This window comes from Balearica regulorum, chromosome 1 (genome assembly GCF_011004875.1).
Source record: "Balearica regulorum gibbericeps isolate bBalReg1 chromosome 1, bBalReg1.pri, whole genome shotgun sequence".
In the NCBI taxonomy this organism is placed as follows: domain Eukaryota; kingdom Metazoa; phylum Chordata; class Aves; order Gruiformes; family Gruidae; genus Balearica; species Balearica regulorum.
In genome coordinates, this window is record NC_046184.1 from 154,625,026 (window position 1) to 154,651,638 (window position 26,613).

Here is a 26,613-nt window from a genome sequence, read left to right on the forward strand (position 1 = left end):
AAGTATTATATAAAACAATGACATATTTTCTGACCAAAGATATGAGAAGTTCAGAAAACTACATTTTTTAAACATGTACTTAATTGCACCCATGAAAATTAGATGGAAATATAGTAGTAATAAAAGAAAACACAATGAATTTTTTACCTAAAACAAATGTGGGAATACCTTTAAGCATGCTTAAATGCTTAATGCTTTACCTTGCAGCATTACTCATTACCTGTGGTACTTTTTGTCATTAAGCATTGATAAACTGTTCTTTGCATGCCTCTTATTAGCTCCATTTTATGTTTCCTGTAAAAAATCCTACTTTCTAAACCTAAATCATTATTATGTCTCAGTGAAAAAAAAATCCACCATGTATTTGTCCAAGTCTTCATCAAAAAGTACAACTAGAATATTATTAGAAGAAAAAAATAAATTCTTTTTCACGTATTTAAACTAACAATCTGCAGTATCATCCAAATTGTAGAATTTGGAAAATAAAATAGTGGCATTTGGTCAAAGCAGTAAGTACTCATCACATTAGACAGCATTAGCTTGATCTCTCTTCTTTTACTACATTTGACCAGTTAGTATTATTAAGTATACTCCAAATTCAAATTTAGGTAGAAGACCAAAATGGTACTGTACTCTGAAGACAGAAAAGCACCTATGACTAATGAAATTTTCCTGCTCTTCACTTTATATAAATAACTGTTTGAAAAGGCATAGCCAAAAAAAGAGGGAATTTGTGAAAAGAAAACTTGGTGACTGTCAATCACTGAGGGAAAGATGGATGTAAACACCCTTTGGAAAGCTCATTTACATCCTTTGGTGATGCAGAAGGATTAGCTCTCTCAAGGGATGTGTATTCAGAGCATGGAGTAAAGCTTACAGCTGTCATATCAACACATCTATCAAGTCGTGTGTTACGGGCCAAGATGATGAAGCTACAATGACAAGTTTAATTTGCAAGGATGTGCGCTAGCATTTCTCAGAAATGTAATTCTGAGATAGTGGAAGGCCGAATCATCTTCTATTTACTGAGCATGGACTCAGAAAACATTTTTAAACCTAAGGTTGATAATCACTTATTTCTCAGAAGTATCTTGATCACTGTTCCCCTTGTATCTGCTACTCAAACACTTCTACATCCCCTTTTTTTTTAATGATGTAAAGTAGCAATCAGAATATTTTTAATGAATGTATAACAAAACCAGAAGCTATTACATTTCTTCCCTTGCCTTTTAGGGGTAACAAGATCTAATACAGATTTCTTGTTTTCCATGCAGCAACAACACAAATTCAAACATAATCCTTTATAGAACTTTTTATTAGTCCTTTATAGAACTTTATTTCACTGGGAATTCATGTCATCTCTGGGTTTAGTTGTCATTAGCTGATCCGTGTTTCTCAAATAAAGTAAAGCAGAACTCAGTGCTAGATTAAAATTTTATTATGGGTAGGTGTTGCCTGAAAAGCTTTCCACAAAGGAGGATCTGAAAAGCCCCTCCAAAAGGGACACAATTTCTACACAAAGTAGTGTAGAAATCTCATTTGATTTGGTACATATAAAAGCATTAAACAAGCAAGCAAGCAAGCAAACATGGTAACAACAGCTTTTCCTTGAAAGAATTTGGAATTAAAGATGCTGAAATAGTTCCAAATTATTTTTTTTGCTCATAGTTGGCCAGCAACTAAGTACTGTAGGATAAAAAAGGGTGCTGCTGTGGAAAAGTAAGAGAAGAGTTAATAAATGTCCTTGTGCAGCATTTCACCAATCAATCACAAACTGAATCTCGCTGGGAAACTCAATTTTAGATGAATGATTTTATTTTTGGCCACGAAGTGTCTATCGTAAAAGAATAAAGAAAAAACCAAACATTTTAATGTCAGGTATATGATAAGCCAACTTTAAAACTGAGTAACACTGTTTTTCCAGTGGCTGGCTGGAACACTGAAGACACAATACGGAAAAAAGTGCGTGCAGACTGGAAAAAAAGACCAAAGAGACTGAGAGGGAACAGGGGTATGCTATGACAAGAGCCATACAGAGGAACTGGGTCAAGGAACAAATTAAAACACAGGATTGCCTGGCCGCTAAGGGCAGGAATGGGCTTTTACAGCCTGGCTCAGCTTTCTCTGGGCCCCCCACCCACACCTTGCCCATGACCCAGTCCCAGCTGACACCACGGCAGTCCCAGTGTCCAGCCCCATCTCCAGCTGCTCCCGGCAGGACCTACGTAGTCTCAGAGCTTGGTGTGCACCAGCAGCCGCCTATTGCACAGGCTAGTCCAGAGGCAAGCAGGACCATCCATCTGTGCTCTGGACAGGCAAAACCAAAGGCGGCTGATTTCTTCTGCATAAACTAAAATACTGGAACGCTCCTTCAGACTGTCTGAATGCAGACACTTGTGTGCGTGCCCTCCTGTCTGCTAACACTGAGACTGCAATGACTGTAGAAAAGTTGTGTAACTTTTGTATGTTCAAATCCATCCACCTACAAAACAGGCAACACGAGCTTACATCTGCATAGCTAGAAGCGGTCTAATGGCTGAGGCAATGCAATTTAATATGGCTGTTTTGGCTAGGAAAGGTCACATGACAAAATTAAATGAAGTCTCAGCAGCATTAACTAAAGAAATAACATGCTGAGAAGTTAAAACCTACCACGCCTAATAACAAACAGAGGTGAAAATTCCTGTGAACACAGCTGGGTTGTACGAGCTCTTCTGCTTCACCACAGTGACTCTGAGCAGGCCAGGCAATGCTCCATCACGAGAGATGTCCTGCACGGAGCCGTCACGGGAGCTGCCACAGGAGCCATGCCTGTCCCAGCACTCTACTGCATCACACAGATAATGCGCACGTACTGTAATGGGTATAGGGTTGAGTGGCAGTCAAGAAACACTTGACTGTTCCAGTGACCTGTGGTCCTAATTCAGATAAAGCACTTATATTTCCTATAAAAAGGGATGTGTATATATATACTTCTGTAATTTACAAGGTCTACAGAAGCAAAATACCATGCAAGAGCTAAACACGTTATTTAGCAAGGGCTAAATATTTTTTCAGTTTACCACTCTGAATTAGACATCAGACAGAAAAGACTACTAGCGTCCATTTAACTGCATTATTGCTCTTTATGATGCTTCCACAACTACAGACCTCCATTTCTGTAGAAAGACCTGACCTTCTGCAGGGGGAAGAAAAGCCACTCTTGCTACTCGAAGGTCTGGTTCTTCTGCTATAAGAAACAATTAGGGGAAAATGGTACAGGCAACTTTTATCAACCTTCCCTCCTGCTTATCGCTTGCTGTGTTCATTGGCCATGAGTTCTTTCCGTTCATGTTGCATGCTCTTGTAGTCAAAGAATATACTTGCATAAAGGTATAATAAAGACAGCAGTATTCCATGACTGCACTCTTTGGAACTATGCCATGAAGGAACCATGAATAAGATCTAACTTAGTTTTAACCTCTACCAGAAGAGAAGCAGATATTTTCTGCTTTTAAAGGAGTGCAGATAAAACTGTAAACAAATATAGCCCTTCTCAAACAAGGAAACCTAAGAAAACACTGAAAACTAGCATTGAAAACTGCCATTGCTATTTTTGGTAGAGCACTCATATTTCCCAAAATGATCACAAAATGAAGGCCATTTCTGTACAGAATAAGACAGACAAATCTATGCTCACTTCTGACCGTGTTCCAGTGTGGCTGTATACAAAGCTGTTCTGGCACAGCAGGTATGCAGCTGCTCTAGGAAAGTGCTGTTCCCAAGCTAATGATCACTGCTAGGAAGTGATTGTAAATTGTAATTGGGGTGAGCTAAAAGTGTACTGTAGTCATTTACCATAGCTCAGCTGATGAGCAGTAACTCACTGAGTCCTGGTAATTCAGAAGCTTTCAGTCTTTATTGAGCAGTGACTCCCTCAGACTATGGCTTCTAAAAACGCTGTCCTCTGTCTTTCTGCTTTTAAATTTCATACCAAAAATCACAACTCCACTCACTATCTCTTACTCCATACACTTATTTACCATTATTTTAGAATTACATGTCCTATTTTTGCTATTATAAATATAATATATCACACATATGTTCTATAAAATCAAGGCTTATCAATGTTCAGCAAGTACAAGGAAAACTGAACACTTAAACTGGTTTTAACTTCTAATGCCGCCTTCTTTGCAGTCGTCTATAAAACTTTTCTCCTTACAAGCTGTCAGTCACATCATTTCACCTGCAGAAGTTACCAGATGTTTGGTGTAGACATAATTAACCTTACTTTTCTAGTTCTTTGACTTCTATTGTCCTATGCATTGTTCATGAACCGTTTCTAGACCAATTCTTCATTTGCCTTTGACATTTCAACACTCTAATGCCTTGTCATTCCAACACACTCACTGGAGTGAACAAGTTATTCTACCTGGTTTATCCAGCTCTCTCTTCCTGAACCATCTTCAATCACAGTCTATTAAAATGAATTGCTTAAATTGACATGTGATTTAGTATCATATTGCTCTCTTAATTATGATATTAAACTGTCTATCAACTGACCTGATTTGAAGAACCAGAAGGATTCACACAGCTGCTTGGAATGCCCCCAGATTTGGGCAATCAGGAGGTTATAATCTTTCTTGAAAACAGTTGTAATTTTTTTTTTTTTTTTTTTCAAGAAACCAGGCAAATGGATATCACAAAGAATATCTTGTCTTACACTAATTTGAAACAAAAGGTTAATTTTCCCCAAAGTACTTTTGTAATGTAATTTTAAAATATTTTAATCTAAGTGTGATGAAAAAGTAATTTTTATGGCTCCTCCACTGTTTGGCTGTAATATTTAATGTTAACGTTCTGCAATCACAGGCCTTGACACTGGGCATGTTTGCAGACATGATGCAATGTTTTGCATGAGGACCCTATCTGGGCTAACAAGTCTGCTTATCATCAGGGTTAATGAGCCCAGGCAGAATACTGAAGCAGGCTAGACTGCTAGACAGCTCCAGCTTTGGAGCGCAGGCTGGTTTGGGTATGTCTGCATGATTACGTTGTGCCATGTGGAGATACAAACTGCTTCTCTTCATTGATACTGCAACCTATCACTTCAGGAATCAGATGTGTTAATCACATTATAGAGTTCATATAAAAATGAGCTCTGTAATTCCCTCACCTCTATTCTATCTTTTCAGGAATGCAGTTCAGTAGTTTCTGAGGTAATGACTCAGAGTATTACTCAATATTACTCAACAAAATGCATTCAGTCCAGGTGGAAGGACAGTAAGTGTCTCTTGAAATATATTTATTTAGAAAAAATAAAATAAAAATGCAAAGTTGACTGTGAAATTATCATGTTTGCTGTGCAGAAATCATAAAACAAATTACTTTTTACTCATTTTTCTTTAAGTCTCATATTTTCTCTTCAAGCAATCTCCACAGCCACTAAGCAGAAAATGACTTACTCCAGAAATTGGAATTCATGGTATTTCATGATGTTAGTTGCAGAACTTATACAACTTTCATGATGAAAACCAACGCAGAACAGAGTCAAAGGAAAACAACCAGCAAGTCCCAAGTGCACCCCTCTCTTTCGAGATGTATTTAAAATGCATAGAATACTTTATCCTTATTAATCAGAAGGTTATATGGAATTTCTTTTGCATATATTCAGTCTATTTAAATGTGGTTTTTTATTTTTCACTTGATATTTTCTCCCAAAGTAGGCATTCACACTGAGTAAATGACTGTGAATATTGGCACACATCAATTGTCCTTAATCCAGTGAACTTTCAAGCAAGGTAGAACTGTAACAGCAAAAAGAGTTTTGTGAGAGGAGGACTGGAATATGTTTTCTTGAATTCTTCCATGCTCTTTTGAAGGTAGAGGTGAGCTCACCCTGTTTGTGCTTTCAATCATGTAGAAATTGGGTAGCGATGTAAACATGCTACACAAACGGAACTATTGTGGCTCTATGACTTCTATTTCACTGAAAAGAGAAAGTTAAGCCATAAAACAATGGATGGACTGAGATGAAGGGGCAAACTGATTTTAAACAATAACAGGTCCTTTGTTGTTGCTGATGCCATCTCTATTCTTTTCTGTGCTTTGATTTTCTATTCTACTCTTTGATTTTCTTCTGCTGCATTACAGAATGAATGAACAACTGAACAAAAACTTAGACATCTCTTTCAGTGTGTTGTGTAGAGTTGCTAGTGCTTTCTGAAATACGTAATTCACAAGAGCTTTGGTATGCAGAGACAAATGTTGAAGGTAGGCAAACAGTTCCATAATTTAAAAAAAAAGTTTGATATTTAAATGGATTTTTAAGCATTCAGTGAGCTAAAGTTTAATTTATTTTTCATAGATGTAATTCAATTTTTTAAAAAGTCACGTTGTAAAGTCACACAGAGGTGAATCTGCCAGTAATGGCACTTAGCATAATGTAGCATTTTCATGCTATTTTTTCTCCAAGGCATCTGAAGACCTTTTGATCTTTCTTCCAATCCAGTGTATATTGTCCTCGTACCCACTGACCTAGTTGAAGTATCACTTCCACAAGCATGAAAACAGACAAGACTAAGTATTTTCCTCAGATGGTCTTTCAGTGCTGACACTACCCCTCTTTCAAATCATTATGGTAGATGTTTACTCGATTCTTTTGAAGTTATGAATACCTGTATAAACCTGTGTTTTAATTCACACCCATATAGGCAGAATGGGAAGAAAGTATTTTTAGAGCAAATTTTTGTCTCCATGTATTTTTATTTTCTGATCAAACCACTTGTTTTGCCTAAACCCAAAACCTTAGATAGAAGAATTAACATTATCAGTTACAGTAAATTCAGCAAAACATAGCCACTTACCTGCTCAAAAGTATTCTTTTGAAATTCCTCAAATCCAAAAATATCCAGTACTCCAATTTCAAATACCTGGTCACTGGGGAAAAAAGATATTACAGATAATAAGAATTCAAACAAGTGAATAATATATCTGTTGTTTCTGACAAAAGTATTTCTGCTCTAGAATGAAAGCAGGCTATAATTCAAAAACACAAATTCAAATTCAAATTCACAAGCAGACCATGTATAAAACAGAATCAAAATTCTACCCACCGACCTAGTATTTCCAACATAAAAAAGCAACATTCAAGAATGTTTCAGTAGCCAGTTTAAAAACTAAACTTGTAAGAGAAGGAAAAAAAATCTTAGCTTCTTCAAAGTCCAGGTTCTAAAGGTATAGGAATCTATGTGCTCAGATGAGGGATAGCCATTTAAGTGAAGTTTCAAAATTGCTTGGTTGCACTCAGTTATCCCTTCCAGTTTATATTTCTTTGACAGCCAGAACTGCTCCTAGTAAAGGTACTTCAAGGGAAACCTGTTAAGCCAAAGTCCTCTCTGTGTCAGCGTCAAGTAGAGGCTGCGAGCTGAGGCTGCACGAGAAGTTACGTCTCTCAGGGGAACGAACAGTCAGGATTTGGGCGGGAAGAACACAGATGTTTCTTCTCTGCATATATGAAAGAATACTTGTTGGCAGTGCATCAAATTTGTCATGTGTCACTGCTTGCATTCAGGGAAGGGCTTTTATTTTGGCCCAGTGGGGGCTGAGCAGGGCAGTCACTTAGGATTTGGACAGGAGAAATGGGAAAGGGACAGAAGTGTTATTATTCTGTACTTACTTGGGACTAAGTAATTGCAAACCTGATCTGGAGAAGAAACCAAGTTCACTACAGGGAGCAAAATTAATGTTTTGGGATATCCTGTTGCCTGCTTTGGAAGGATTTGAGAACCCTATATGAAAGGACTGGGCCCATTGAGGCTGGGCTTTTTCTTTACTTTCTTCACTGTATCATTAGACAGAGAACATAAAAAGAGGGTTACAGTAAAAAAATTGTTGCAGTTTGCCTATGTGAATGCAGTGGGACTTCCTCCAGAGTGAAATAATCTGTCAGCAGGATGAAAGACTTTGCACTATAGCCAGTGGCTCTCTGGAACAGGAAAATCAGCAAAGGAAAAATCATTGAGCTTCCTGAGAAAAGAGATGGACACTTTCTAAAGCAGATGAGTTTTCCTTTCTCTTTGCCAACATAATTTGTACATGTATGGGGTTATATGTATTCAAATAATATTGCAGCCTGCTGTTTCTGAAATCTACTTTTCATTCCAATTTTTCCTCCATGTGTCATGTTTCCTCTATGTCTAAATCTATGTGTATATCAGGATATAGACGTACAGGAGAAAAAGGTGATCCACTGTTGAAGTACTTTAGTATAGTTCTATTACAGTCATTGTATGCACTACCATTTAATAAGGTGAGGATCCAGCCCTGAAAATAAGTTCCCATCAAAAAAAACCAAAAGAAGGAAAATCATAAAAGATTTCAGTAATACAAAACAAGCTAGGAAGAACAATCCTCAGGGAAAAGCAGAGCCTTCTTCAGAAATCATACCCAAGAAGTGTGCCTTCGTTTCTAAGGCATACTGTTCAATGCACTACTGATCGTCACAAGACTGGCTATCTGCGTAAATGTCAGACATAAAGAGTTGCATAATAAATCTAGTCTAGAATGACTTTGTTGGGCAGGCGAGGTTATCGTGAGGTCGATTAGCCTCCAAGGGAATTTCTACAACAAGAAGCATAAAGATATATCAACACCTCCATCTCTACCAGTGAGTGCAATTTAAACTGTGTTTAAACTTGCAGTGAGTGCAATTTAAACTGTGTAAGCCTCATAAGTGTTCCTGATTAGCAATGGGTGTACATTCTTTGTCACAATGTGTTTTCAACAAAACCAGCCCACTTCTATAAAGAAGAGTTAGACATTTTGAAAATAGACTACCTCAGACTAATATTGAAATGCCAGAATTATTATGTTATTTGAATAAGTTTTGGAAAAAGAGTAGTTTGGAATTTCAGAATACTTAATAAGTTTTCCTTCTGATTTTATTATTTTGCCATTTTTCTATAGCCTCCCTTATAGGAAGGCAAAACATGAGCTGCTATGGAATATTGCACAACAGCTGAAATATTGCATTATATTTCACAAATATTAAGACCTACTTAACACGAGTGGAACAGCTTACCCCTTCTCTGTCTGATTCAATGAATAGATTTGAGGCTGGATTGCTTATATCCCAGTTGAGTGCCATGACTGTTATTTTGCCAAATTAGTGTCTCCTATTTTTTCTCAAGGAATATATAAACATTTGCATAAGGAAAAGACCTAAACAAACTGACTTAATGAATTATTACAAATCAGGGAAGACAGGAAACTGGCCCTAGTTTCTAAAACTCCAGGTAAAAGCCTTAGCAGACAACCTATAGCCTACCTCAAATAACATTCCATCATTTATCAGCAGTCCTGGCTAACCAGGGAGGTCCCATTTGACTGGAGGTTAGCAAATGTGATGCCCATCTACAAGAAAGGCCAGAAGAAGGATCCGGGGAACTACAGGCCTGTCAGTCTGACCTCAGTGCTGGGGAAAGTTATCTTGAGTGCCATCACGTGGAACAGGGAGAACAACCAGGTGATCAGGACCAGTCAGCATGGGTTTATAAAAGGTAAGTCCTGCTTGACTAACCTGATCTCCTTCTATGACAACATGCTCCACTTAGTGGATGAGGGAAAGGCTGTCATGTTGTCTACCTAGACTTTAGTAAAGCCTTTGATACAACTTCCCACAGCATTCTCCTGGAGATGCTGGCTGCTCATGGCTTGGATGGGTGTACACTTTGCTCGGTAAAAAACTGGCTGGATGGCTGGGCCCAAAGAGTTGTGGTGAATGGAGTTAAATTCAGTTGGCAGCTGGTCACAAATGGTGTCCCCCAGGGCTCAGTACTGGGGCCAGTTCTCTTTAGTATCTTTATCAATGATCTGGATAAGGGGATCGAGTGCACCCCCAGTAAGTTTGCAGATGACACCAAGTTGGGCGGAAGTGTTGATTTGCTTGAAGACAGGAAGGATCTACAGAGGGATCTGGACAGGCTGGATCAATGGGCTGAGGCCAACTATATGAGGTTCAATAAGGCTCCGTGCTGGGTCCTGTACTTGGGTCACCCCATGCATCGCTACAGGCTTGGGGAAGAGTGGCTGGAAAGCTGCCTGGAGGAAAAGGACCTGGGGGTGCTGGTTGACAACCGGCTGAATATGAGCCAGCAGTGTGGCCAAGAAGGCCAACCGCATCCTGGCTTGTATCAGGAATAGTGTGGCCAGCAGGAGTAGGGAGGTGATTGTCCCCCTGTACTTGGCACTGGTGAGGCCGCACCTCGAGGACTGTGTTCAGTTTTGGGCCCCTCGCTACACAAAAGACACTGAGGTGCTGGACCATGTCCAGAGAAGGGCAATGAAGCTGGGGAAGGGTCTGGAGCACAAGTCTTGTGAGGAGTGGCTGAGGGAACTGGGGTTGTTTAGTCTGGAGAAAAGGAGGCTGAGGGGAGACTTTATTGCTCTCTACAACTGCCTGAAAGGAGGTTGTAGCCAGGTGGGGGTTGGTGTTTCCTCCTAAGTAACAAGCGATAGCACAAGGAGCCTCAAGTTGGGCGAGGGGAGGTTTAGATTGGATATTCGGAAGAATGTCTTCACCAAAAGAGTTGTCAATCATGGGAACAGGCTGCCCAGGGAAGTGGTTGAGTCACCATCCCTGGAGGTATTTAAAAGACGTGTAGATGTGGTGCTTAGGGACATGGTTTAGTGGTGGACTTGGCAGTGTTGGGTTAACAGTTGGACTCGATGATCTTAAAAGTCTTTTCCAACCTAAATGATTCTATGATTTTATGATTCTATTATCAAAACTGTGATATTTCAAAAAAAATCTTGATTTGCTGGAGAACATTTGTTGACAGGAAAACATGTCATCTCAATTTTTTTTCATGAACTCCACCTGATAATCTTGGACTTGTATTATTAGAAGATGCAGACAGTACATGAAAAGAGCTGGAGGTTTTACATAATTAATATCTTGCCTGCAGGGCAAGTATAACAGAACAGGGCTCTATATCCTCTACAATAGCGATATTTTATTACTACATTGTGGCATTTATTTGCAAAATCTCACCAACTGTGATAGTAATTTTCTGTATTAAATTATTGCCCAGACTTTGAAAATTAAATAACAACAGGCAGCACAACATCAAAATTAAAAGTGTTGTTTTATATGTGGCTACAAATTGCTATGCTTTTTTTTCTTTCTTCTTGTTTTCCTCTTTTTTATACCACTTTTATTCTCAGAGGGAGGGTCCATATATGTTTTTCTTGGCTAGCTGTCAATCATATTAATTCCAGCAAAATTACTTTCCTTAAATTAATCATAACAGAGATTCCCTAGGCAAAATAAAGCATGAATGATCCTATGTTTACAAATGAAAGGGCATGTCACCAGTGTCTGAAAGAACAAATATTAGAAAAGAGCACTTTTTGTTCTGAAAAATCCCCTTATTTTACTTTATTCTTTTATGGTTGCTAAACATCACTGACACTTTTCCTCATTATGTTTCAGATATTCAATATTTACTATGTATAAATAAAACAGCTATGGTTTTAGTGAGGACTGAGACTTTGATTTCAAGTTTGACAATATTTTCTAGTAAAGAAATTAGAAAACCAGCAATTTGTCAATATTCGAAGAATGGTTTTATATCTTAGACTAGTATGTAGCTCTGAATAGCTGAAAACAGGCATGGATGTTAACCGTTTGCTCATTTGATTTTTGTGATTTACAAAACAGCATTTTGACTGACAATATTTTACAATGTCTCCAGTTCTGCCTTTTTCCTCAGAATGAAATCTCTGTAAAGATGTCTTTATAGATGAGAAATACCTCTTGATCTTGTACGTTATCAGGAAACTACATAAAAATTCTTGGCAACTCCTAAAAACAATACACATAGACCAGACATCCTGCCTGATGATCTACTGTCTTGGCAGACATCTTGCCATTCATCAAGAGATGCTATTGACCCGTTTGCCATTCCTGGCCAGGTGAACAGAATTCCCTTTACAATACTTCTGACCCAACGCTTCCGACAAACCTACAGGATGTTACTTGATCACTGTGTTTTCAACCCAGATGGTTTTCAGCTCTGATATCCATAGGGTTCATTCCCATTGTCATTTTTTGAAATCTGCCTACATAAAGCAGTGAGGTGAATCTGTTGAGGCAGGATGATCTAACATGCCTTTTCATCTGCCCCAGATATAACATTTCTTGCTCTTCCTCCAACTTCTGCCAGTAACCAGGAAGGAAGCCAGCTGGCTTATGTCTGATCTGGATAGAATAGAAATACTTCTGATTAATGAGGAAATATTTCTAGGATTAGATGAAGTATACAACCAAGCCTTCAAATGAGGACCCTCAGAATCCTGTGTAAGACTCCCTCAGTTCTTCCAGGGGGACAGATTACACTCGTCGTCATAAATATGGTTCTTGAAGGGAACAGGCTGAATACTCGCAGTTGGATATGTTCTTCATCTCAAACAATCACAAAAACAAACTAGTTTCTGAGATTTCTGAGAGAGATTTTTCAGAGATTTTTTTAAGATTCTGAGGTTTTTGCTGAGACTTGGTGTCATTGTCACATGTCTCAGTCATCTTGCTCAACAATTGTAATTTTTCTTTTAATTGTACCTTACCCAGGTGTGAATAGTACAGATAGAGTTCCGCTGTGGTTGGACACAGCGGAAAGAAACACTCTCTCCATATCTGACAAACATTTCTTTGAGTGACTTGACAGGTATGGCAGGAAGGGAGAAATATTTTTGCTAATAGACTCAAGATCCATAGCCCTCTCATCTGTAGCACGTACTCTTCTCCAGGTCTTTAAAGCAAAATTTATCCTATGGTTTAAAAAATTGTGTTGTCTTGTTTAATGAAACACTGGAAATGATCCAGACTGAAGCAGATCTCAAAATACAATATTGTGCACCATATTGTATTAGAAGCTTTGTATTGTTTGTCTGTTTTAAAGATTTCCCTACCTCTACATATAGAGACAATTCTCATTATGCTGCGGGTTCATGTTCTGAACAAGAACTCTCTGTCCTTCCTGCATTCCCAGCACCCTTCTTTTGGGTTCAATAATAGATAAATAAACATTTTAATTTCTGTTCTGATTTTTTTCTTAAGCCGGGAAGATTTTTATTTCAGAATATCCCATTCTATAAATCAGGTAATATGCATTAAGAAGTTTGTAAATGAAACTCCTGAGATCTTTACTTTGCCCAAATAAGTGTTGCCACTGCTACTCTCTGGCAATATTTGAATTTCGCTGAGAATAAGATTACACAGTCAGAATACACAAGCTTTCAGAAAATACCTATTTAGAAATATTCTGTATGCTCTATTTGAAACAGAAGTCTCCTATGGCTGACCTGGTGATACAGAGAGAGCTTATAATTGAATACTAGCTTTGCTTGTCTGGAATACAGCAGGCATATTGGCATTAGCCCCATCTTCAGGCCACATGAAAGAGAAACTCTTTGGTAACTAGCTAATAAAACATCATGCCTTCTACTTACTAGCAGGCAGGGAAGACAAGATCAAGATTTTCTCAAGCGTATATATCTAATTAGCTTGTGTTTCATCAGAAAAGAAAAACAATGTTTCACAAGAGTTCACAGACACTCTTACATCCCCATAAATATAAGGTCCTGTTGCAGAATGAGTCAGGAGTTCTTAAAACATCATCTTAAACCATTTTATTACTAACATTTGGCTCACTAGATTCAACTTTGCCAATGTGCAATCAAGTATCTTGAAATGCCACATTTCGGCAACCATGAATGCTCTAGTCTCTTTTATCTACAAAGCTGAAACTCAGCATGCTGATTTGAATGGAAGTAAAACAGCAGTAAACTTTGAAGAGTTAAGAGTCTTGGGAAAAAGTTCACCTAGATAATTTTTACAATAATAAAATCAGCAAAATAGGAAATCATTATATAAATGAGTGAATATAAATATTAATCATTTAAAAAATAATTATAAGCACCTGTGAGAAATTTTAATGGCTTTGCTTTAATTCCATTCTCGAGGCCAATTACAGAAAAACAGTTTCTCCCCAGTGAATTTCTTTGAAACAATATCAAGACGAATAAAGTAATAAACCTTAAAGGTACCTTGCAACCAGTCCAAACTGGCATCCGTGGTTATAATTTGGTTCTAACGAGGCAAAACCATAAGTAACCTTTTATGAAGGAGAACAACGTTTCTGAAGGTGTATTATCTTACTTAACACTGTTATTAAAACTTTTGCTTTATATTTATTAGATAGTATTATAAAGTAATTAATTTGCTGGATTCTGGCAACACTTGTATCCTCTGCACTTTAATACCTCTAGAGCTTGGTCTTTGCAGCTTTTCATAGAATCGCCTCCCCTTCCCTTAGATTTAATGGCAATCATCACTTTTACTTTGCCTGAAACCAGCGACAAGCTATTTCATGGTAAATATAAATCAATATTAATGACCAAAATCAAGTAGCTTCACCATAGAAGTTAAACCCAGGTAACTAGTTTTCTCAAAAATGCCAAGATCAAATGTTTCTCTTAGAGTTACTAAGCCAATAAATCTAATTTTATTGCTTCATAAATTCTCACTGAAGTGGGATGGAAGTACAGTTAAGCCACCTCACAACAAAACAAGAGAACTCAGTTAGAAACCTTATTCCAAGTTTCTGATGAAGGCTTCATCCCATCTGATAACTAGTAACGGTGTAAGTTTCCCACCGGGGAATGAAGTGTGGCCTGAAACGTATCAGCCTTATTTAGCCACATTAGTTAATGTCTTTGGTGGATCTTTAAGCAGGCATTTATTAAAACTGCACCAAACTGGAGGGAAAATGCTGCTAATTGATAGAATTGCTTAGATGTATATGAAGTAAATCTGAACCACAAATTACAGATTCATGCAATGACTTGCATTAATCCCACTTGCATCTTAAACTGTGCTATGCCTTGATTTATTACTACAGGTTATACAATATGATTAGGCTGCACCAAAAAAGAAGCTGGGCATGGGAGAGGTATTTTCTTATCTTAAGCTGGCTAACTCAAGTGAGGTTGAAGTATCAACGAAGGATGGTCAACTTCATTTTCACTGAAGATAATCTATTTATCTTCAAGTTTGGAAAGGGACCTGAGGCTGAATTTGGCCTGCTAAAATTTAATATGTCTTTTCAGCACTGCCAATATATTCTGAGCTGGTTAGCCTCCTTTAGCCAGCCTAAATGAAGAACTCCCCTTTTTCAAGCATAGGTATACTATAAAACTATTGCGAATTCCTCATTCCTGACAATATCAAACAGCTGTCCTATTTTAGCTAGGACTTACAACATCACAGAGTCTGCAAGTTACCACACAAGGTAGAAATAGTTTCACTGAGAAGTATTTCTACAAGGTAGAAGTCACCTCAGGCACATATGATTGCACTGAAAGGACACTATAAGGTAAACAATATACAAACAGCTTTGTCTTTCATTATTTGAAGATCCTATGATACCTAGAAGTTATAGGTTTACACTACTGAACAACAGAGATATACAACACCCTATACTGAAAGATTGTGAGATAACTTATTTCAAAATTGCAAAATTACACATTGAAAAATTATTTCAAATAATTTTAATAGATTTTTTAATACACTGATTCTACATTTCTTCCTCAATAACCACTACAAATGAGCTCACTGTAATTAGGAATACCCGAGCTGGATTGTTTGTCACAAACACGCACTGAGCTAAGCCCATGTTCCATACGTCCCAGGAATGAATGGGGAAGAATGAAAGTGACCACATGCCACTGTCCTTCCTTGTTATAAACACAATATTCCACATTAGGACATGGATTGGAAAGTTGCTCTAGCTTGATTGTCCAGGTGCCTGCAATTGTAAGGGGCTGTACAATCAGAAACAAACTAAAACCATTCTGTGTTACTGACAAACTTTCCTTTTGCCTCCAGCAGGAAGCTAGGCGCTCTGGTGGTATATATAATGATGGAAAGCTTTTATGTGCAGAAAGCCCTGAGTTACTCAGGCATAGTAACTCTTTCTGTTAGCTAACCCTATAGAAGAGTGATGTGATTTATTACTAATTGGTCTACAAATAGGATAGGAATTAAAAAAAAACAATTGTGAAGTCTTCAAACTCTTAACAAGTCTGAAAGAGGGCACTTGATGTATATTTGTCCTATGAAGCCAATGCTGATATGACATCAAGGAAAGAGTACTTATTCTTTTTTCAAATTTCCACATCTGTCTTTTGTGTATTTCTATTTACCAATAATGCCAAGACATCTTGTACTTACTGTTCGTGAGAAAGCTCATCTGAGCATGTGAGAAGTTGAACCTTGGTTACGCCACATGCATACAATCATCTAATTAGGTCTATTGTCTTAGTTTGCTACTTTGATTCTACTGAGACCTCACTTTTTTTCTTTTGTTTTCTTTTTTTGTGTTTGTTTTGTTTCTTGACTGCTCCACTGACACATTAATTAGCATTCATTTTTTCTCAGAAGCCACACTGGATAGAAACAGCATTGAATTTAGCAGATGATAACCTAGAGACATCCAGAAAATTATTTGAACATGTAATTCAGTGACGTTTAAACCTTCATTTGAAGGCCTTTGAATAAAAATATTTTTTTTTAATTCCCTGTCATAGTTTTGGGGAGAAAGAACAAGAATATTCTGACTAAAAAACCACCAAACAGCTTTTTCCTTGTTGAAAGACTTAGCTCATTCTGTATTGTCAGCTCTTAAAAGGCTGCTAATTCTAACCACCAATCTAGATTTCCGCATAAAGTACCATGTCCCTCTACACAAGTGAATAAATCAACAAATATGTTACCAAAGAAATTATTTGAAGGAATGGCCAGTGATTTAAAAACCCAAGCATCACTGTCATGCTATCATAAAATGCTTTAAATGATGGAATTATGTTTCTTTTATGGATCTGGATTTGAACAGATAATGGCCCACCTAATAGTTTGTAATGGCACTCCTACCTTCCAGTCTCATCTTGATTTTGAAGGTAGCAGTTGATTGTGTTCACTAAAAAGCTAAATAAACGACCATATAGAGATTTTGCCAAGAGATCCCGGTAAAATTCTGCAATGTCTATAGTGTGCCTCCGTACAATCATGTCTCCTAAGAGAGAAAGCAGAAAATGGAGATGAAAGCATGCTGTCAAGCTCGCCTTAAGTCATTTTAGTTACAGTCAGTTCTTCCACCCTTTTTACTTCTCCTTTGCCAAACATATACGTGGTGTTAGGTTTTTTTCTGAAGCCTTCAGTGAAAGACGAGAAGACTCAACACTTGCAAGTTTAGAAACCCGTACCTTTGTCCTTCTTTCAATAGAAAAGAGTATGTGTACCACACAGAACTAGTGTGAACTACTGAAATGAACTTTTCCAAAACTTTTTTTCTTTTTTATTTTCAGTACAATTCTGTTGACTATAGTTCTTAGTATTAATATCTAATCTGTTAGCTTGACACACTTTTGTAAGATTAATGAAGTTAGGAGTCCGTCAGCATCAGACTGCGAAAGTGCTTAGCTCCATATTACAAAGACATTTCTAATTCAGTGGCCCAGACTGACTTATTGCATGGCAGATAATCCTACATACTCCTCTGAGAGAAAATTTCCAAGACTATACAAGAAATAAGAAACAAAAATCATCTGCCTTTAAAATTCTCAAATCAGAAGGATCAAAATGCCACCAGGTCTGATCTATGAGAATGTAAGCTTGGAAACGATTACCTTTAAAATACTGAACATCAGTTGTTAAGGCTGAAGCAAGCTCATCTGGTGAAACCTGCAGCATCCCTGCCACTGAAATGAAAAGAGAATTTAAAGAAAGTCTGACTTGTGCTCTACTGCATATTTTATTTTTTATAACAGATTTTCTCATGTAGATGCTATTTTTTAATAGTGAAAGAACCCACACATTAAAGAGTGCTGTTACAGGAGTAATCAAAATTAATCAACACACAAAATCGGATTACTATAATCAGCACTTTGTGAAGTTTGAGCGTATCTATATATTACATTACAGCTTTTTTCCTCTTTAAAGATTACTCAGGACTTTCCCCGGGGCTTGGCAGACTTTCTCTGGTATTAGAGTTGAGGTATGTTACTTATTGACATTCTGTATCCATAAGCCACTTTGAGGAGATTTGTTAGTGACCAAGAGGGCAAACTTCAAAGCATGAAAACAAGACACCCTTTTAAGACATAGGTTTTGAATGTAAGGAATTCAATTCAATGCAAATTGGTTCAGCTGTTGACAAGCAGCACAAAGGCATTTTAAAAGAAGACTGTACAAAGTGCACTGTACAATTTCTTTTGGCAAATGGTAGCATTAAATATGACATTGAATTAGATAATTTGCAATACTAGTATTTTATTTCATCCCATAAAAATCTGTCGTTTATAAAACATCCAAGTCAATTGGATACTGTCTTCCTGCAGTAATTTATGAATTTTCAGAAGTCATTTTTTTTTGGTGTCCCTGGAACTATGTTTCCATCTGTTGGCGGATCAGCGCAACTGCCCTGCTGTGGGACCACGCAGGTGACACTCCAAGGTGACGCACGTCCTACTGACCTTGTTCCAGTAGCTGCAGGTCTGAAACCAATGCTGTCTCAGCGTCTGTCAGAGTCGTAAAGCGAATGTCTCCAAGATGCAGAATTGCTGAGAGAATTACGAACAGGTTCTCCACCTCCTGAACACATTTTATGCATAATTAAAGATAAAGAAGAGATCTGTTAGGCACATCAGTAAAAGGCAATGCTTTATAAAAATACAAATTCTATTAGTTGTCATCATTGGCATTTGCTAAGTTAAAAAGTATTCATGTGTGAATTATTAACAGGAAATTCAGATTTAGAAATCAAACTGGAATCTATCTAGGACATAAACCAACAAGATTTCCTTTTTTTCTTTTGCTTTAATGTAAATCACATTAACTACTGAGTTAAGGAAGTTTTTCAGAATGTGATAAAACCCACTGAAATATCTTTAATGGATGCATTATTTCTGCAAGAAATAAACATATCTTCTCCAGAGAGAATTTCCATCAAGACAATTTCTGTATCTGGGAATAGCAAGGTTTGATTTTTCCTCAGCCAATTGCATTCACAAACAAAGTGTCTAGCTCTAAATTATAACAGGTTCCTGGTAGTAAAAGCTGTAGTTAACATCTAAGAGAAACAAAAGTGACTGCCCTTACCCACACACTTTGCCCCCACGATTGCATGCTTCCCCCCATGGTATTCTGAAGCCTGTAAGGCTGTGAAGCAGTTATTTTAGGGCTAGATTTTTCCTGGCCTCATTTTTACCAGAGCAGACAAAGAACTAATTTTCTTGGGGTTTTTTTGTTTGTTTGTTTTGTTTTGTTTTAAAATGTTTTTAAATTCAAGCAAAAAAAAAGATCTATGAAATATGAACCAGAAATGCTAAGACATGGAAAACAATGTGTGTTTTTGGAAGTTTTTTTCAGGGCAGTTATGTAACAATGGTGCTCCTTTAAAATTATAAAACAGGAAATCTGATACCCACTATAGCATTACATGGCATTATGCACAGCAAAGTTAATAGCTAATTCTTGAAATATTTTTTAAAAATAACATTTGGAACCTGATTCTACTGAAACAGTAGAAGTGACAGTGAGAAGTCTCACTTACTGGAATTTGCAGAATAAGATTAAAAAATACACTACAAATTAAATACTTGGCTAATACATCCCCTTTATTTTCAGGTGACCACAAAGAATTCAGAACACACTGAAACCAAGCTTAGATGACTTTTCATCAGTTTTCAAAAGCAACAGGTAAAAAAAAAACCACGCAACAACTTTTCTTCTTCTTCCTGTTCCTTTCTCTAATATATATACTCATCATCAGAGGACATTAAAAAGAACCCCTTACATTCTTTCTGGGATACAGACTACAGCACTTCCAATGTTGTTTAAGCATGTTTGATTCTCTAAACTACATTTTAAGACAAGAACTTCAACCTCTTACTGTATGAGATATGTAAATAGGGCAACAGTATATTTTTCTATTACATAACACCAAAGCTGAAGATTTAAAAAAGCAATATATACAGGCGAAGTCTGAATAAGAGATCTGTTATAATAGAATAACTGTCATGCTAATATGGCATTCAAACTAGGGTGCTACACCCTGCGTCTTGGGAAGGCCTTGTAGGCAAGATGGAGTGGCACAGTAGCACAGCATGCTTCTTGCTGGTTTGTTCACTTGTTCAGAACGGGTTTGGGGATGACTCTACGGCACTGAAATGCAGAAGGCTGGGATAGCTGTTTATTCCAGCAATTTTGATAAGGCCTCGGGTTTAGTTCATGTTCCAGTTTCTCAAACACTTCCTTGTTGTGCTCTAAGACGCATGTTCCCTCAACTTTAAAACAATTTTTTAGTAAACATTAACATATTTTGCAAGATATCATGAAAGACTTCTAAGGAATTTTTATGTAGTTCTTCAAAAAGATAACCTACTCTCATTAAATGTGTCTAGATGGTCAAGGAATAATACATACAGACCTTTCCATGTACCTCAGAAGTAAAGGATAGAAATTTCAGGAGATGTGTTTTATCTACATACCGTACTCTAACCTCCAGCACAGGAGATCAGCCTGCAGTACTCTAGAGCTTCACACATTTCTAGCCTCCTAAATGATTATTCTAATGCTGCCTGGATATAGAGGATCCTTTAAGATGGTTTAGGCTTTTCTGAGAGACAACTTACTTCCTTTCAAGAACGCTGAGCAAAGTGAAGTTGAAGTGCTGGGTCCAAAAGAATACTGTATTTTTCCATGTACAGTGTTCTCAGACAGTTTCTGCAGACTTCTAAAACATGATTCATTATACATTCAATTATTTATTTATGGGCTAAACCCCATTCTCAACAGAACAAAAGGGGTAATAGAGTAGAAAGATCCACCCATCTGTGAACCCTGGGCTAAATGCAGAACTTTTGCTACTGCAGACTACAGATGCAGAGCTTGAGCCGTTAAGAGTAAGGAATAATTCTGTCAAATACAGACATATGTGTTCAGATTTGTACGTGGCCACGTGAATATTTGTGAAAAAAAAACCCACTTTCTATATTAAAAGATGGCATAGGTTATCAAAGAACATTTATTACTACCTTAACTAGGGAATGCCAAACAACTACATGAGGTACCATCACTATAGAAGTCTGCCTCATACCTAAGTAAGAGCTTCAGCAGACTGACTTTTTTTTTGCTGATATCCCTTGATCCCTTTTTATTACAACTGTTGCCCATCTGTCATCTTTTATGACAATCCAGCATACTGTCACATTAACTTTTCTTCTGCTTTTTTCTTATGAAGCTAAATATCATGTAGGGGTAAAGAAGTTTTTACCTCCTTCTAGAACTACTGTTGCTTATGCATTTGTTTTGCAGAAGTGTCCCAGCTACAGTGTGCTTGGAAGTATATAGACATGTAAGAAATATGGAGTTTGTTAAATATTCTAGTATCCTGAAGGGAATTACACAGCTTACATGAGTTGTTCTACTCAGCCCTCCATTTCCCTTGATTCCCCTTAAACCTCTGTCCTCCAGAACCTCTTCCTGATTAATTTGCCAAACTATCTTCTTTGTTAGCTTTATAGGATTAAAGACAAACCCCAGACTTGTCTTCTTGTTGCTTTTTGGGGGCTCTTTCAAGTTACTCAGTTCTAATTTTTTTGGACTAAATATGCATTTACTTTTTTTCAGGTGCTGCTAGCAAAGGCATTTGGAACGTGTGTTTCACAAAATTAAAAGGGACAGGGAGATAATCAGGATGAGGAAAAAATTCCTGTGGGTTTTATGAGGTTTCTGTCATATGGGATTTGATTGTTTCTTTTTATCTGTGTAATTTAATTGTTCAGAGTATTATACCTTGAAGCTGTTTTGTGAATCTTTAAGAATGGAAAAGATTTACATTGTTGGTGCTGTGTCTAATTAAAAGTGATTACAGTAATTTCCCTGGAGTGAACTAGTACTGTATATTGTTTCAAGGTCTTAAGCAACGGAAAAAAAGACAGACAGAAAGGCACTTCTTTTCCCTAAAAAAAGGTTATTGGTGTGAGTTCCTTATGGCCTGCTTTTAACTAAGTAATATGATGATTTTAACCACAAATAACACAGATTTGTTTAACTTACCAGGCTATTGAATCCCACAGCACCTAGAGCTTGTTTTAGTACAGCTAATTTCTCCCTGTTTTGAGGGTTGGCAGTTAACATCGTCTCTTCCAGTACAGTCTGGCTTAGATACCTGCACAGAGGAAAACCAGCATATGTTGTATTTACAAGGCTGGTGCACAATCAAACTTTTGAGGTTAAAAACCACCTTTGCCCTTCTAACCAGAAGTTTACTACAGATTTTTCTCCGCCTTTGGAGAGAACAGTACCAATGACAGAATTCTCCGTATTTCTTTCCTTAAGCTTTTGCTTAAGGTTTCCCCCTGCCAGCTTTAGTCCTACATGTAAGCTAAAACTTCAGATTTAATTTGTACCACTGAGAGTTTTGCCGTTCTTGCGCTCCCAGAGATTCCCCTTCAGAAAGAAGATTTGAGGAGATCCTCTGATAACTCTGACTGCTTTAAATTCCCCTCCTACTGGCTAGAGAATAGATCAGCTTTTGTCTGCCTGATCCCATGATGACCATTCGCTCCCTTACCAGCTGAAAGGGTGACAGGTTTACTCACCATCTCTTAGAACAAAGTAGTAACTAAGTGCATAGAGTAGTAAGTGTACCCTTAAGCTGTACTGCTTTGCACACTGTGAAACAAAAAGAAATTTTACAAACCTTCCCAAAAATAATGATTAGAAGAGAGACACCTAGTGCAGCTGCTAACTCAGGAAAGGAAAAAACAGAACCAAGATAAAGAGTAGTAACACAAAACAGAATAATCAGAAACTAGAATACAACAGACTATTGAAAATAACAGCAATCTAACCTTTACAACAATGTATTTTGACACTCTTGATATATGTCTATGGCCAGATTTTTAAAAGTATTCATGTATCTTCATACAGCTGAAATCACTAAGAATGAGGTGTCTGAATATCTTATGGAATCTTATCGGATTCTTAATTAGATCATGCCAACAATGTAAAAACATGTTTTCTTTTATCAGTATCATTAAATTATCAGATTATTAAAATACACATTCACCACACAATTTAAAATCTTCACAAACGTCACTTACATCAGCAAAAGAATTCCCCACACCTAAATTAAAATAACATCACAGAACACCAACAAAGGTGGACAATTTATACACACTCCACCTCTCTTGCCTTCAATGCAATTACTACCCCAAAAATTCCCCACAATTATTCTGCTCTCTAATAATCTTCAGTCCATGATCTGTCACATAAAGATGAGAAACAATACTGGTTTAATTTCTGACAATTCTTGTTCATAATCCTATGCTAATTGCACTATAGAGGAGACACGGTTTCAAAATAAAACTCCTATTACCTCAGAAAGTCTGACAACACTCTAGTAAGGGTGGTAGCTCTTGTAAAGGAGACGTTTTATGTGAATGTGTGTAGCTTTTAGAAACGTGGAAAAATGATTCAGCATTTGGAGGTTTCTAACTGATAACGAGGTTTATGAGGTATACGCGACGAAATGCAGAGCGCATTTTTAGTGGATTGATACCAGATTTACCAGAGTGAATTTCCCTTGGAGTGATGATAGTGGCGTAAGTTACCCCAGCAGGAAGGCAGAGCAAGAAAGATGGGGAAAAAACCGCGTGCCTGGGTGCATAAGCACTTTTTGCACCCACGGGAGAACTCAGTCAGCAGATATCTCAAGTACAAACAAGCCTCAAATCACAGTGGCTAAAGCCAGTGAATTAACACAGCCTTTGAGAACGTGGGTCTGCGAGCATCACTACCAGAGCTCTGCACTGTTTCCCTGAGGTTCCTAAAAACATTAATTTTGTCCAAATCAGGTAGATACAAATGACAGCACAGCTGTCAAATTAGTTAGAGCAGATGATACAAAGTACATGCCAGATTTATGGGGGGTTTTTTCTGGTTGCTGTTTTTTTGTTGTTGTTGTTTTTTTTATATTGCCTGCATGTTTCAAAGGGAGGCTTGAATACATCTGGTACTGAATCTGGCATAGAACCTATTGGTATAAAGGTTAATCCAGCAGAAAATTTTGCACTGTTCCGAACTGCTGCGTGAGCTTATACCAGTTCAGTGTTGTGCATCATGTGTCGGTGGCATTTTTGATCCATAATTAGGAGATTTACAGCGGCATCTACTCTGCTGTCAAAATATGCTGTTGTTGAATGGCTGGAGGAGTTGGGAGCTGATGGGCATTTCTGCAAAAAAAGCTTTCTCACTGGGTGTTCTCCCTAAACAGCTCTTTGTCTCTCTCTCTCTGTGTACTGAGCAGGGAGTACTCTTTCCTGTACTGTCAAGAGAATATTGTAAACTTCTCTTATTTAGCAACCCCATTTAATTAGCTCTTTTTAGCATAGTTCAAGTGCTAGTGGGTATCGTCACAGCACAAGGGTGCGTGAACACTACCAAGACAGGTAGGGGCGTAGCAAAGTGACCCAGGCCGCTCGGTCCCCGGGAGGAAAGAGCTGAGCCGTGATATGAACCAACACGCGGCAGTTCTTGCCTTCAGCGCAAGCGCTTCTTGCTGATACAGCAGGGGGCAAACTGGGTACCCGCCAAACCAGATGCCTGTGGCTCCAACAACCCATCCGTAAACTGCAGCATCTGCCGGGACATGCCTGCTGGAAAAGAATCTGACTTTCCCAGTATAAATCTCCTGAAGATTTAATCAGCAGATGTGCTGGTGCCCTTGGAAAGGGCTGCAGTTGGACGTTTTGCGAAGGTGCACTTCAATTTAGAATCAGTTTCCTCAGTCTAAAAGCAATTAAATTCTTTTATAACATGTCATGAGGCCCACTCCTTTTCCAAACTATTTAAGGACTAATGAAATATGAAAATTGCTTTGAAGATATGCTCATTCAACTGTTATATGTTTATAATATAAAGTATATGCATACTAAGGATGGATTAATTGTATAGACTACTTGGAACTGTTGACGGATATTATACGATTCCCCCAAAATGCAGAAAATAGACAGTTTAGCAGAGTGAGGTTATAATATATACTAGCTGTACAAGGAATCACATTTTTCTAATTATCAGTAACTTCGTTCTACCTCAGAAATATAGTGACACTTAGATAGAAATATAAAGGATTTTTTTGCTTGTAAAAAAGTTCCCTGGCATGTCCTTCTTTACAGGCTAAAGGCCCTGAGAATGAAAAGGGCTTGAGACACCCTTTGTATTAATATTATTACTATCACCTATTTATGCTTAAGAACCAGTCCAGAACCAATTTTAAATTGTCACCTCTCCTACAAAAATAAGGAAAGGGGAAAGACATGTGTCACAGCTCAAAAGTCCTAATAATAATGAAACATTCTTTCATTACAGATACATCATTATTCCATAAAATGCAAACTTTTTTCAATACGTATAGCTTTCCTCATATTTACAGTGCATTTTTATCTTTTGACATTCAAGTGGCCTGGATAGAAATGCATTGCTAATGATGAAGAGGGATCAAACTGCTTAAAATTTCCATTGTGAACCTATCTTGGAACTTTTAGTCATCATTTTTGCTTACATTTTTGTTATTGCAAACTACAGTGTTATAGTCATCATATTTATGAAAACCTATGCTGTTACTAGAGTGTGTGTAATATTCCTATAAGTAAGTTTCCAACGCAGTAGTCTGTGTTCAAATGCAAACCAGACCTGGTGACTCTTGAATTCTTTGTTGCTGAAAATTTTAGTAAAAGTGGTACTACTGCTATACAAGCCAGAGGAGATGTTCCATGGTATCCGATGCTTGCAGGCTGTGCACCAACTGTGGACTTACTTATCATGGTTTTATTAGCCTTACTTGCATATCTCTACATGCAAATTCATTCTGCAAATGCACATTCACATTAGCTTACTGTAGCTTTAGAAAAAGATTCTCAGATTTTGGCTGAAGTCGAGCCTTTTACTTGAAGGTAGCTGCTCAGACAAATGATATTTGTATCTCCGTTAAAACTGACGAATCAAACAGTGTATGCAGTTCTAATAATTAACTCCTTTCTACTGACTGTCTAACCACTTGTTTAAATACTACCATGTTGACATTTGTATCGGACTAGTACTCTCGACAGTTTATCAGCATTCAAAAAAGTTTTAAGGACATGTGATCAGCGACTGTTTATTTCAAAAAAGAAGAAATTTACTCATCCACAAAATGGGATTCTTTTAAGAAGATAAACTAATCAATAATTGTAGTAGAGTATAGTCACTTTGAGTAAAACACAATGTGTTACTAGACAGACAATTTCTTGAGAAAAGTAAAAGATACTATCTACATAGTTTTTTCTTTCTACTTTTTCTTCTACAAGTTCTAATTTGTAGCATTGTAGCATTCTCATCTATTCTAGTCTCTCAAAGAAGAAAAAAAAGACTATTTTGAAGAAAATTCAATGGGGGTATTTTTTCAGTGTATTGCTTCGCATATTATACATTTTTTCAACCATCATTTGAATGATATAATAGATTAAATT

The 26,613-nt window shown here is 37.4% G+C and overlaps 1 protein-coding gene across 3 annotated transcripts in view; it reads right to left on the bottom strand.

Moving 5' to 3' along the window:
* The window catches only part of MYO16 (myosin XVI), a 406,643-nt gene that overhangs the window by 113,571 nt on the left and 266,459 nt on the right, over positions 1-26,613 (bottom strand). For all 3 annotated transcript variants that reach the window (XM_075740353.1, XM_075740347.1, XM_075740336.1), the window contains 5 exons: positions 22,160-22,271; positions 18,574-18,691; positions 17,728-17,799; positions 16,973-17,114; positions 6,846-6,918 (listed from right to left, as the gene is read on the bottom strand). In XM_075740353.1, the coding sequence (XP_075596468.1) occupies positions 6,846-6,918; positions 16,973-17,114; positions 17,728-17,799; positions 18,574-18,691; positions 22,160-22,271 (517 nt within the window). The remainder of the gene's footprint in view (positions 1-6,845; positions 6,919-16,972; positions 17,115-17,727; positions 17,800-18,573; positions 18,692-22,159; positions 22,272-26,613) is intronic.